The 14,039-nt window shown below is 45.5% G+C and overlaps 1 protein-coding gene across 1 annotated transcript in view; it reads left to right on the top strand.

The window, feature by feature from the left end:
- Positions 1-10,694, top strand: part of LOC139052771 (cytochrome P450 4V2-like) — a 28,216-nt gene extending 17,522 nt beyond the window's left edge. Inside the window, exons 7-11 of the mRNA XM_070529850.1 lie at positions 211-399; positions 2,550-2,723; positions 6,058-6,124; positions 7,458-7,637; positions 10,327-10,694. Coding sequence (XP_070385951.1) covers positions 211-399; positions 2,550-2,723; positions 6,058-6,124; positions 7,458-7,637; positions 10,327-10,487 — 771 coding nt within the window. The 3' untranslated portion in view covers positions 10,488-10,694. The remainder of the gene's footprint in view (positions 1-210; positions 400-2,549; positions 2,724-6,057; positions 6,125-7,457; positions 7,638-10,326) is intronic.
- Positions 10,695-14,039: the final 3,345 nt, after the last annotated feature.

Raw genomic sequence — 14,039 nt, 5'->3', positions numbered from 1 at the left:
GTGTGTCAACTTGTTTGTCCTCGTTGCTAATGCACTATAATTAGCTTGAGTATGACGAAAACAGGGCGCCGTCCTTCCGTTTATAGGTCCTTGTCAGCCTTTGTGCTGATCAGTTACTGACGTGAACATATATCAACGAATGCTACCTTAATTTAGGAAAGAAAAAAAAACAAGCACTACTTTGACAACATGTGCGTTCTTGTTTTCAAGGTAATGAACAGACGGAAGGACGAACTGCAGAAGCTCTCAAGTCATACCGGCGACGGCGAAGCTCTTCAGAAGAATCGCGACGGCAGCGGCTCGTTGTTCATGGACAGCCTCCTGTTGGCACACATGAAGGAACCTTCTTCGTATACGCTGGACGACGTCAGGAAAGATGCGGACTTCATGATGTTTGCAGTGAGCTAGTCCACTTCTCATCCTCGCCTTGCGCCATTGCGTTTAGTAATCTCTTAGTCTCTCGCATTGACCATGCAGGACACTATAAGTGATATCTAAAGTTGTATTCGCTGTTTAAGACCACTTGTAGGTATACCCGAATAAGATATTGCCGTAAAAATAATTGAAGACGCAAACAAGCGCATCAGATGACGACCTACGTTCTAGATGACATACTACGATGCTACGTTGCTCAAAGCGATTGAAGTATACATACAACGTCAAATGTGTACGAGTGGCACGCACCCGCATGCACGAACAGACCGAAATAGTCGTGTGCTAGCACAACGGATGCGAGAATCCACCGAAACGCTCGCGCGAACGTGGTAAGTTTAAGCAGTTGAAGTACTGGAAAGTTGGCCTTTTCACATTCTGGCAGAGATGCTGCGAAAAATGTGGCGGAATCGGCTATATTCAATGAGACGAGGATTATTAAATCTCACTATTGTAGCGGTCGCTTATGCTTTGCTATCATTTTCGAAATCTAATAAAGCAGCATGGGTTCTCACTATCTTTTTACGAAATGCACGTTATATGGAGTGTCAAACGGGGTTTATATTACAGCGAAGCTGTTTATGTGGACTCTGTGCCGTCGTTATCGGACTTCGCTAAAAAGGGGCCACGTGACTTAGCGGGAGAGAAAAGGAACAGCTCAACAGGGTGAAGGGGGTTAGAGTGACCCCTTTCCCCCTGTGAGAATGCCATCTTTTACGCGAATATTATGCGGTTGTCACACGGTGCATTTTCGACGATCGGGCCAGACTGGCATCGAATTTATCGACGATTGATTCCACCACGTTGCGAAAGAAACCAATTTATGCTGGCGGTTTGCGGCCAACGAACAGTGCCCAGCGATCGAAACGCGAAACTAGGAGCGCGCGGCTGCCGGCACTTCTTGCGCCGGCAGGATATGCCAGCAGTCACGTCAATCGTCAAACCAATCCAACCAATCGTCAAAACGATAGCAGCGCGTGCACCTCCAGTGGTGGCCCTTGCGCCCAATATACAGAGCTTTGGGTAGTGGCTACGCACATTCTATCGCAGCTGCAACTATGGAAAGACCACGAGTAGTGCGTACTCCTGAGGGAGAAGCTGCCTACCGAGAGCGTAAGCGAGAGCCGGCTCGTGAACAGGCTCGTCGTCATAGGGCCGACCCTGAGCTGCGCGCCAGAGATGCCGAGTTTAAACGGCAGCGCTGGGAGGCCGATACCCAAAACTAAGGTGCCTCGATGTAGCGCGGCGCCGGCGCGATACATCGAGGCACCTTAGCAGAAACGCATGGCAGTGCCGGGAGGTGAAAGAATGGTGAAACAAAAGATTTGCAGTATCGACTGCTTGAGAAGTTTGACTTGCATGGTGTAACAGTCGATGTAACTAACACAGCTTTGCTGTTCGACCATCTTCACAGAATAAAAGGGGCGGTGATGCTTTTTTTTTGCCGAGTACGGAATAAGGAAGAAATGAAAACAGTGTTTGACCATGACCTTGTTTAATTTAGAATGCTGTATTCTTCATATATCATAGCCGTATATACTGTACAGATGAAAGAGCTGTTCATGCCTGTTTTGCGTCTCAACTTATGCACGCATTTAAGTTCATAATATTGACTATGCAAATAATAAAACTGTTTCTACTATTATTGTATGGTAGGGTAACGATGTCCTTTGCATTGTTATTAAGCTCTTGTTACTAGGTACTTGCCACTTGTTAGCCACTTGTTAGGTCGCATAACAGACACTTCTTTGCATACAGACTTCTTAATACTTTTCGTGATAAAATTTTGGCTTAGATAACGTAAATGTCTGTAGAATTCCTGGAAATCCTCAAACAGAGTACGCTGGCGAGACTGTTTTATAAATGTATTGACTCGGTTTAAAAGCAGTTGGTATGCGATCTCGTATGAAGCGGGCTGTAGAATCGCTAGTTGTAAACAGTAGTAAAATACTCGGGTAAACTGGTTATGGATGGAGACCAGTAGGTTTTTTTTTCTCTCCTTTTTTGAGCGAGACACAATTCCTTGTAAAAGGCGTCGTTGCGTTCTGCTCTGAAAAATGTAGTCATAGTTTTGGCAGACCGACCCTGATATCGCTTGTACTAAACAATTATTGCAGGGCAGTGATTCTAGCACGTGTGCGATCAGCTGGACCATCTATATCCTGGGGCTGCATGTGGACATACAAAGGAAGGTGCAGGAAGAATTGGACTTCGTTTTCGGAGACCGTGCAAACACGGAATGCACACAGGAAGATCTGAAACGTCTACAGTACATGGAGTGCTGCATAAAAGTAGGATGTCGCTTTCCCTTTTCATTCACAGTCACAATCGTAGAACATATTAGGTATTTTAGATAGTCTGTCAAACTGGTTCTTTCTGTTGCCTGTTTGACAGTCAAGCACTGGAGTGCAGTCAGGTGCAAACTTGGGCCAGTAGGTTAAAGTTCATATGACGGCAGCGCTTGTTTGTTGGAGGCTTGTCTTGCGTCGTTCTTTTTTTTTTAGAGCGCAGCTCTTTGGCGTCCGTTCCTGGGTTTCGCGTCGTCGTCGGCGTTGTCGTCGGCCTCGTAACCTGCTCCGCCCCCCTTTCATCCCCCCAGCGCTAGCAGCGACCGACTGATACCGCTGGATGCCGCCGACGCCGCTAGAGAGTCAAGATAACGTGACTGCATAGAACACCGTCGCCGCCATGCAGAAAGAGGAGGAAAGGGTCCCCCCCCCTGTTCTTGTGTGGCGGATAGGGTGCTCTTCAGTTGCCGACGCGCCGGTTATTTCACGTAGGCCCCGGCACGTCGACGAATACGTGACCACCTTCCCACGGCTAGACCTGGTTCTTCGCGCTGCGGAAGCGAGGGTATCATATTGTTTGTGTCGGCATCGGCGGCGTTGTCCCTGAAACCAACTCCGCAGCTGGGGTTGACTCACTATCGGCGTCAGCGGCATCAGTCAGTCGCTGCTATCTCTTCCCTCCTCCCTTTATCGTGTTGTCCGCTTGCTGCGCGCGCTTCTGCCCCCATCGTTTGCCGCTGGGTGTACACGCCGCCCCCCTCCCCCCTCTTCTTGCGAGTCTCCGGTTGTCAAAGCGCCGGCTCGAACTTAATTCCTTTCTTCGCTCCTCCTCCAATGCAACCCCTGTGCGGTGGCAATCAGAGAGCCAGATCGGTGGCGGCGGATCTGTATATGTGCACCGCCCGAGCCGAAATTGCCGCTGCCGTTCGCCCTGTGCGGCAAGAACTGTTAGTGGAGTCTTTGTTAAAGGAATACGTGTGAAAAAAAAATTCTGTGATAGCGCATACATGTGTTGCTCGATTTCTTTGCCTCAATCTATCGAAAAGGTGAAACAGCTTATTTGCTGCGCTCAAATTTCGCATTAGGAAGTAACGTAATCGTCGGTAATTTTTTTGTCTCTGTATCGCCGTCCGCTTTCAGGCGACATGGTGTTCCAGTTACTTTCTTAACAAAACGTCGTTTTATGCATTAAAGCAGGGAAGTAACAGCAACGCCAATGCATTTCTTAGTAAAGTTCAGGAATTTATATCTCGAAACTGGTGTCTTCCTGACAATTCGGTCCAAGTGAAACCACCTTGCGAACACCACGGCTAGAATTTGTAAATTGCAATGTGGGCCATAATGTAATTAGTTAAAATTTTAATTATTAAATTTTTGTTAATGCGTCGATTACGTATTTCAATTTTTCGTGCAAGTAGCGTGCGCCGCTTCGAGTAGACCACCTTATGAACTAGAATTGCGCCAGATATCAGCCACAGGCAACCTTTTTAAGAATTTTTGAAAGGGTTCCCTGAAACGCCCTGTATAAGTAGGCTTCTGCTAAAGGGGGGAGGGGGTAATGCGAGCGGACGAGGCAACGTTATCGGCGAGGGCTTAGAATTGAAAAGAAAGGTGTGTGCCTTTCTTTTCAATTCTACACCATCGATCACCGCTAACACACCCTCGGTAGTTGCGTCGCCCCCCGCCTTGCCCTCTCTCCCCTTTGAACAACCGTACCTATATACACTGTGCCGAGGAGAGCATATGTCACCTTGAAAAAGACAAGTTCACTTGTCGAAACGTTGGGTCCCGCTTTTGGCTTGTTTTCGTTTTGCCCATCGTCTTCAATTTCCATCTCCCGCCTTGCCCGCGTTTTCTCTGGATACCTGCATGTAAGGCCTTCGAACCCGTATTGTAGAGGAGAGGAGGAGAATAGAGGTTTCAGTAATTATTTGCGAAACTTCTTACCAGATCAAGGACGCAAAAAAATTCTCAGACATCGCACTCAGCATGATCACTCCTCCCATTCCCACGAAATATAAACATGTTGCAACCTACAGCTATGTTGGGACAACGGAAAGCCGCTGACAGCGGCCGTGTCACAAATTCTGAAACTTGATGAAAACATTTTCTTTACAAAAGATGCGTTTGGACCAACACATTTACCTTCGCACAGAGATTTTTCTTATAGCGTTCCACGAATTTTCGCTAAATTTATTCTCCCTGGCATTTGTAGTTCAACCAATGCAACGGGCTGAATTCTGCCCCGTTCGTGAGACACACTCATGCCACTCTAGAGTGCTTGCATACGTAATTTATTACCCCATCGCCAATTACTCACCCATTTTGAACTTTGCCTACACATCACCCATTACCTCGGCCTCACTATTGCGAAACATAAGGTAGCTGCCTCGTTTAGCTCACTCAGTACGCCAGGGGAACCCAACATACATCTGCGTATCACGCATAAAAAGCCCACAAAACACAGTGTATAATCATTATTAGTAACGCCTCTAAATAAGCCAGAAATGTTAAAGCATCGCAAAACATTGCCCTTAAGCTGCGACCATTTCTTTTAAGCATTAAGTTTGTCAAATGCAGAGTTCTTTAGAAAATTTGGGAAACCTAGCTCATAACGACAGCTCGACTATTCCGAATGCTCGCTTAAGATTACAAAAAATACATACAAAAAGAAATTTGCAAAAGCTGCGTTTAATCAACACGCACTTAACGTAGCGCACAAACTTGGCATATTATTCCTCCAATGTTCGCAAAATTTTACCTCATCTGTAATTGTAATTATGCTATGGCAGCGGTGTAAGCATTGAGCTGGTCGTAAACCACACTAATAGCGCTCTGGACCACTTGCACACGTAATCTATAGTAAAAAGGCACATTTAACCCAGCTACTTGGAACGCTGCCTACACATTACCCATACTGTGCCCCTAATTTTTTCCAATACGAACAAGGCACCTTGTTTAGTTCACCGAAAACAACAAACAAACAAACTGCGAGTCTCGTATTTCACGAACAAAATGGGGAAAAACGAGAGTTAAGTAATTATTTACAACGTTGCATTTAGAGCAACTACGTCATAGTTCCGCAACGCATTACACTAAAAATCCTCCCTATTTACGCGGAACTTGAAGATTGTACTTCGTGCTGTTGTTTTAGGTGTTTGAGCAACATTTTGAATAACGGCAGTATGACACGTCGGAAAATAATGCTATGAAATTATTTTGGGGTTCTGAATCTTACAGTGCACGAATTTGCGGGTTTAGGGCGCTTTAAAAAGACACTCTTGTACTCTGAATCTCTTAGACGGTGATTATGAAGCTTGCTTGTATTCATTTTCAGGAGACCTTGCGCATGTTTCCTCCATTTCCCTACATCGGAAAGATCCTTGACCAAGACTTGACACTCGGTGAGCAACGCGCTGGTCACAATGCTTCTTGACTTTGAAACAACGATGTATGCAGCCGTTCTTTTTAGGTGAATGATTCCAACTAACCTGAAGAGTGTACTTGAGGGGTGCTAAATGTTTGAAGAATGAGCTGGGCATCCTAAAGCTGATGCCTAATTTCGCCTCATGGGTTACCTGATCTTTCATCACAGCTTAATTATCAGTTAGGGAAAGACACAGCTCCAAATATGGTGTCATCTGCTCTATGTACGAGGCATTTATAACGCCAGAGGGGTTCGTAAGAACGAGTACCGGGTAATATTGTTAGCGCACGTGTGATCAGTTAAGACGGCTGGTCAATTACAGAGTGTCCAGGAACGAAAAACCTTGTGAAGTCGACCTCTGGAACAATATATGAAACTAAGTAGCTTTTGCACTAAATGAAAATAACTCCCGCAGTTGGTCATTAGGTCACCTCTAACTTGCATACTGGGAACATCAGACACAACACGGGCATGCATAGCCTGCAAACCTACAGCCTTCTGATGATTAGGTGCTACTGACTTGGCTGCTACTTCCCTACTCTCGGCATGCGGAAATGTGACTGCACTATTTATTTTTGATTGACTCGCGAGCAGCTGACTACCTATTCTAGCTTTAGACACTGTGCGGCCGTATTAGCGCAATTAAAGATATCTCTAATTAAGCGAAAAGTGCTTTATTGTCGAAAGGTTACCATGTCTCCTGATGTTCTCATTTCTTATTCATTAAACTGTCTTGTGGAGAAGCCAGTAATCCAATAGTTGCTAGTGCTCCCGTTTTCATACAAATAAATCAATCATATAAATCTCGCATAAGGAATACTGGAAAAGATCAAGGCGAAATCTCCGTTGTCTAAAAAATAAAAGACGACCAAGCTTTTTTTTTCTCTTATGATGGTTTTGACGGGACACACGCACTCCGTGACATTAACAAAAAAAAGTTGTTTAAGAACGAGTGGGATAATTGTAATGCATTGTGTAGCTCATATATATTTTTCTTCTGCGAAAATGATTTAGGGCACCCTTACAAAATCACTTTACAGTGTTGTCTGCCAAAGGCGATATCGTAGTGTCAAATGCTGTGATGAATGCGACACATACATCATCATCTGGATAGTTCATTTAGCGTGTCCCCAATTTTAGGTGTTACCGGTTAAAAGTGTCCTGCGCTATTGTTGTTGAACTGAGTTGTCACCGCGCATAACCACAGTGGGGTATTGGCCATGAATCGGGTGTTTAAAAGAAACGGATAAAAGGACATGGGAATTGACAATTTGGAAGTTGAAACTGCATTACAACTTTGTTCTCTTCAGATGGGTGCATCTTGCCGAAAGGTCTTTCGTGCTTTATCAACTTGTACAGCCTGCACCGAAATCCAAACGAATTTGATAGACCAGAAGAGTACGTACCGGAGAGGTTCATGTCGGAAGAAAACAGCCACCGCCACCCCTTCAGCTACGTTCCCTTCTCTGCAGGGCCAAAGAATTGCTTAGGTAAGCAAGCTGACCTACTCCAGGGTCCTCACGCTAGTAACGTATAAGGGTCTTTAAGGCAATGATCTTCCGATTGGCTGTTTATGCCATAAAATCATGCTAACCGCGATCTCAGCGTTACAATTTTCTAGCGCTTCACTAATTGATGCAACATGCAGGAGCTAATTTGACTTCTAACTATTAAATATGAAGATTACGGCAATTGCTACGAAAAAATGCAAAGCACATTCAAATGCAATAACTGAGTAAAATTCCAAACAGGAACGCGTAACAGGGGAAGAAACCTTGCGGAATCGTGTGGAGCGGATGATGGTTGTGTAAATCAGGCCTTATATTTTGATGCGCCGTTTTGTTTTGTCGGCTCATAGCAGCTTCACTTGCGTTTGTTTCCCACAGTGCGTAAGATTTGCATAATTTTTATGCAATGTATACTTGAATGTGGGATCAGCAGTCAGCACCGCTGTTGCCACGCCTGGCTAGCTAGCTGGACCGGAACTACAACTTACGCATCTCACACGGGGCTATAAATATCAGTTTTGTCATACATTCTTATGCAGTGATGATTAGTTAAGCTAAGCCTGGCGCTAATGTCAGCGCGCAGCCGCAGCATGGCGGTCATCTAGCTTGCATGATAGGCAGTGCATAGATGTAGCTAAACTTCTTCCAGCTGATTTAAAACTTGCCTCTTCCTTCTAGTAAACGGCATTTGAGCGAATATTTTAAATGCTTAATTAAAATAGTGCGTTAGGTATCAAGAGCATGTTGTTTCGGGGGCACACGATTCCTGCTTCTTGACATCATGACCTATACTCACAGAAAGTTGATATGTTGAAACTGTCCCTAAGTAAGGGGCTCCAGTCAGTCGTAATGTCGGGCCTAGCGAAGGCGGTCGGACATCGGCAAACAACACGTACCAACGAAAAGCTTTTTGGAATACGGACGCAGAAGTTATGCAGTAATCACCAATTAATTTTCGAATTCGAATGAAGTAACTTGCAGTTAATTTACAAAAAAGTACTGCAGTTTTAATACTGAAGGCGCTCAGTGGGGAAGGTGCGTCCACTTAATAGCTACGCTGAAGCGCATGAACGAGTTCTGAAATAGCAGTACCCTATATGTACAGCAAAATGCATTGGTCTTCCACGCATTAATTTCTTAGGAACCTTCGTTTTGCGTACATTGTGGGACAATGTTGCATGGAACACCAATGTATCTCGCGAGGAATTTCGGTAACATATCAGGAAACTAGTTTAGTGGATTTGTGTTGAGAGCTGCGAGTCGATAATTTCAAATTTGCAATAGTGTCATTTACGTGAGTAATGTCAATTCACGTAATTAGACTATATAGGTAACTAACTAAATGACAACCCTTTCCCTACTGGGAACAGGGGTGCAAGCGAAGCGAGGGATCCGCGGCTCTTCGTTGTTGTAACGCCTGGCTTCGCGCTCACTCACGGCGAGGTCGGCACGTCGACGACGAGCTCTTACTCGACTGAGTTCCCGGAACCGTTCATGAAACGCCGCCTGTTCTTCGGCCGAAAGCACCACGCGCGGTCCACTCCTGCTGCCGTTCCTTCAAGGCAGAACGAACCAAACACGGCCTCATCATGTGACTGCCGGGCCTGAGCTGGCGAGACACGCCGGGCGCGAATCGAGCGATCACGCGATCACACTCTTTTCCTCATCCTCCTCCGAAGAGAGGGGACGCCTGTGATTGGTTAGCGCCTTGCGCTGCGTCTACTTCTCCATGCATAAAAAACCCTACTTTAAAGGGCGCGGATGACGAATAGACAATGGCTGAATCGGTTAGCGTGGTGGTGTCGCAACCCGTCAAGCGACTTTTATTTACAGCAATACCGACGCCGACATGAGTGAGGCAGTTCAAGCTTCGGTTGAATACAGTTCGTCTGGGCAGCATGGTGTGGGCAATGTTCTGCGCAGATGTGTAAGCTGGTTATCCTGCAGTGCGTTTTCGGCGCTCACGGACGAATCAGTGAGGCATAGACAGCTTTGCCTTAATACAAATAGTCCGTGAATACAGGAAGATTTCCGGTGTTTCCGGCACCACTACTGTGTCGCCGTATTAAACATAATTACAGCGAAGCTGTATACCTCTACCGTCCAAGGAAATTTTCGTGTCGTTGTAAGCGAAAAACTCCAACATACGTGGGCTGATCCCAAAGATTGCGCAATGCCGGGCCGACCGGCGGCAGAGGTGAAGCAGGCGCTAAGCACATGCCATACGTGGGCCGATCCCGAAGATAGTGCAATACGGAGCCGACCTGCGGCGGAGGTGTATTTCGCCATTAAGGGGCCCACATACACAGCTTCGCGGGTCGTCCTTCTTCACAGAGTGGAAGGGCACTGAGTTTTTCAATTAAACAGTTACGCAATCACGCCTTGTCGGCGATGTTCATATTTTGGCTTGTGTTGTAGGGTTACTAAAATTCAAGGCAGGAGAAAGGTGACGGAAGGAGAGGGGAAGATGTCAACTGATCGTTTCTAATGTCCTGTAATGACTCCTGGCCTCCGTGTATGTGTCCAGAGAGAGAAATAGAGATATATATTTTAATAGAGGACCTCAAGAGCCTGAACCTTTGCAACGGGAACCTAAACTTAAGAACACGAGAGGTATTGCGTTTGATCCCCTATCTCTAAATGCTCTGAAGGCGTCTTTTACCTCTTGCAGGTCAAAAGTTCGTTATGATGGAGATCAAGATTGTGCTTGCCAAGATATTGTCGCAGTTTACTGTCGAATCCACGCGCCCACTACAAGAGGTGGAGATGACGTTCGATATTGTCCTTAAATCCAAAGGAGGACTGCCTGTGTTGTTCCACAAGCGTAACTAATCATGAATAAAATTTAGGCAACTTTGACAAAATGATAGACTCTTTATATTGGGGGAACACCCATATACATTGAAATGCAGCAGCTATCGATGTTTATTAAATGATGAACAAGTGGCAAAATGGGCTACCGAAGAGCCTGCTAACCCAACAATAAAAAATAACTCCAGTGACTAAAGAATGTGTTAAAAAATAAATCGAAAGCAAAAGAAAGTGGGAACGTGGTTCAACCTATAGTTGACGTCGGTGAAAGACAATGCCGTCCTGAGCTAGTTGGTTGTGAGAATGAAGCGGTGGTGGTAGTGGTGGTGGTTGTGGTGCAGCAGGCGGAGTTAGCCTGGCATACATAGCCGACAATTGTTCCGTCTGTGCCTCCTATGTGTGTCACTATGTCACTATGTGTCACTATGTCACACTCATCAGGTGTCGACGAGCCCCGTGTATAGCATGAAGGCAATCAACAGACGTTGTACGCTCTTCCTGATTGCCGCAGGCCCTCAGAGTAAAACGAAGTCTTCAAAGGTCCTGTGCGAAACACCGTTCTTTCGCAGGCTGTCAACCACTACTTTTCTTTCTGTGTCGAACTGCGGGCATAACCAAATGAAATGTTCGATGTCGCCGATGTCACCACAGAAGGCGCGGAGCGCGGAAACGCATCGTCCAGTCTTGAATAACCAAGCCAGGGTATACGCAGACTCTGCTCTGATGTGGTACAACTGCGTTGCTTCTTCGCGAGTAAGTCTATCTTGCCATGAGAGTAGCAGGAGCGTCGCATTGCTTAAATTTTTTGCTTCACTGTCTGCGGGATTGGCGTCGATTTTTAAACAGCACATAGCGAGGGGAACGGGCCACATTTTAAATTGTCGGGGGGTGGTTAGATCACCGTCTCCGTTGGACATTAAAGTTTATTCTATCTCTAGATTGCACTATTCCTTTGGGACTCGCCTACATTTTTATAGTGCACAATCTCCGTGAGCGGCCCACGAAAGAGACTAGAAACAGATACCTGACACGGGAAAGTGAAGGTAACTCGCTAATAAAGGCATTGCCTGAAAAAAAAAACAGTAAGGAAAAATAGTGAAAGAATGGAGTATCACCTAACTCCAGTGTATATGCTATACAATAAATATCGCGCTGAATCGGGTTCATACGAGCGTCCATTCGCAACAAGCGTTACAAAAACAGTCTGGATCCGTAGTCAGAACACGAAAAGCAAAACACAGTGAAAGAAAAAGCGCAATTTACTTGCACAATTTTTTTAATGCAGCTGTTGTTGATGAGTAAACAGTCGCTGAAAGTAATCAAGTTTGCGAATAAACCCTCTGTCCTAACGAGCTCCGTGTATACATTCTCAGACACTTCACATCTCACTTCTCATTCTCAGAATAATAAATTTAAAGTATAAAACCGTCATTATAGTCAGACACTTGAGTATAATCTGTTCATAGAAGTGACCCAGCGTGGTTGCTCAGTGGCTATAGTGTTGGGCTGCTCAGCGCGAGGTCGCGGGATCAAATCCTGTTTACAGCGGCCGCATTTCGATGGGGACGAAATGTGAAAACACCCGTGTACTTAGATTTAGGTGGACGTTAAAGAAACCCAGGTGTTCGAAATTCCCGGAGTCCTCTACTGCGGCATGCCTCATAATCAGAAAGTGGTTTTGGCACGTAAAATCCCATAATTTAATTTAATTCATAGAACTGTTATGTTCGCCATCGCAGTTATGCTGAAGATGCTCAAGTGCAACTGTAACTGTATAGTTTGTGACTCAATAAAAGATAACCCGCGTCCCTGCGCAATGCAGAGAAGGTTGAGAGCTGTAGCTGGATGCACCTGTTGTGATTAAACAGAGGAGCAATTTAAGTCACGTAGGCTGCTTGACTGTTTTGTAACTTTTAGCCATCACTACTGTGTTCATCCTTCTGCACGTATCATTCTGCACAGTCGCTTCAACTCCAGCATGCCGAACTGTCCTGGCTGGACGTTTTTTCGTTGGGCACATCCATCGTGGCTTTGTTTGTATTGAAAGGTGGAGGGCCAGTCAGGCGAGGGCCTGAAATCTTTCAATCGGCTTAACAAAACTTGTCGCTGAGCTAGTTGGTTGACGACTTAAAAACAACGGTTACGGCGCTAAACTCTAACTCACACTAGGCCGACCCGACACCGATTTCGGTCTTTTTACCTTCGTGTCATTCTTTACCTTTGTGTCGGCGCCTCTGTCACACTGTACCGGCGCTGACAATCTGACGACTGTGGGCGGAGAGCTCGGCGGCGACAGTTCGAGGACTTCATTCCTACTTCGTAATTCCTATGCTCAGGAACCTGCCTAAACCACCACCATCCACCTAGCTTCACGACAGCTGTCTCTTTGGTGCTCGCTTGTAAATAAACTGTTTGAACCCAGCGCCACCCATTTATGTCCACCTAAAATGCCTGCTTGTGCTAATTTATTCGTAAATAAACTGTTATAAAGTGTCTGAATTTCAGTGTGCTCGTATTATTATTTGCATGTATAGACGACTTCTGCTTCTTGACATAATATATTTCTGTCGACTTTTCCTAGCTACATTCAACGCAGGCAGTATCGGGACAATTGCTATCAAAGATGCCGCTAGCAAAACGTTTGCGGTAATAATGGATGCGTACTGTAATTTAGAAGGGTGTAGAATTGGGTGAAACATGCTTTAAAGTTTGAATATGACTGCAAGAAGAGAGAACTGAGCGCTAACATAGCGCTCTGTTCTCTCTTCTGTCCCCTCTGCTGTCCTTGCGCTATTATTCAAACATTATAGCCTACTGTAGAACCACCATATTTACAATATTTATCATGCAAAGGGCATTTGCTCAAAGCTTTCATTAATAATGGCAACGATATGGCTTAGCGCTAGTACTAGGATAGAAACACAGTGGCTGCTGCACTGGCATAATATTCGACCAACGTTCACTTTTAACTCAGAGCCAGCATTGGATTGGGTTGCATTTTGCCAATGTACCCAGTTGAAAATAATTTCCAGTCCCAGCCTGATTATGAAACAGGGAATTTTTCCCAGCTAAGAAAATTCCAGCTGGAAGTGACGCAATTTCCAGCTGGAAGGAATTTTATTCCCAGCTGGAAAGCATGCGAATTCCAGCTGGGAACCATTAATTTCTAGCTGAATATGCTGTATTCTCAGCTGGGACCAGTAGACATTCCCGCTGGAAATTGAACCTTTTCCCTGCTGGAAGGTTCAATGGTTCCAGGTGGAGCCAGGAAATGTTCCTGCTACTTTTCCAGCTATAAACCACAGACCACCCACTTTGCTGTTGAGCCATGTCCAGGTAAAATGCCAGAGTGTCAGTACGCATCAAGCGGGATATAAGATGACCAGAACTCGCACGGATCTCAGCTCGCTGCTGTCGCAAGTCACAGTTGGTTCCTTATATGATTGGCCGCAGGACCAGCTGGTCCAGAGAAAATAAACACAGCCAGAGCAGCATGGTGCAGAAACTTGAAATCATTTATTTGAACACTTGCAGCAGGGACTGTGGAAGCATATCTTGCGTCTCCCTCAAGAT

The sequence above is a fragment of the Dermacentor albipictus genome, unplaced genomic scaffold, assembly GCF_038994185.2.
Source record: "Dermacentor albipictus isolate Rhodes 1998 colony unplaced genomic scaffold, USDA_Dalb.pri_finalv2 scaffold_33, whole genome shotgun sequence".
Lineage (NCBI taxonomy): Eukaryota > Metazoa > Arthropoda > Arachnida > Ixodida > Ixodidae > Dermacentor > Dermacentor albipictus.
Note: the sequence above shows the minus strand (reverse complement) of the source record. Positions and strands in the feature narration are given on the sequence as shown.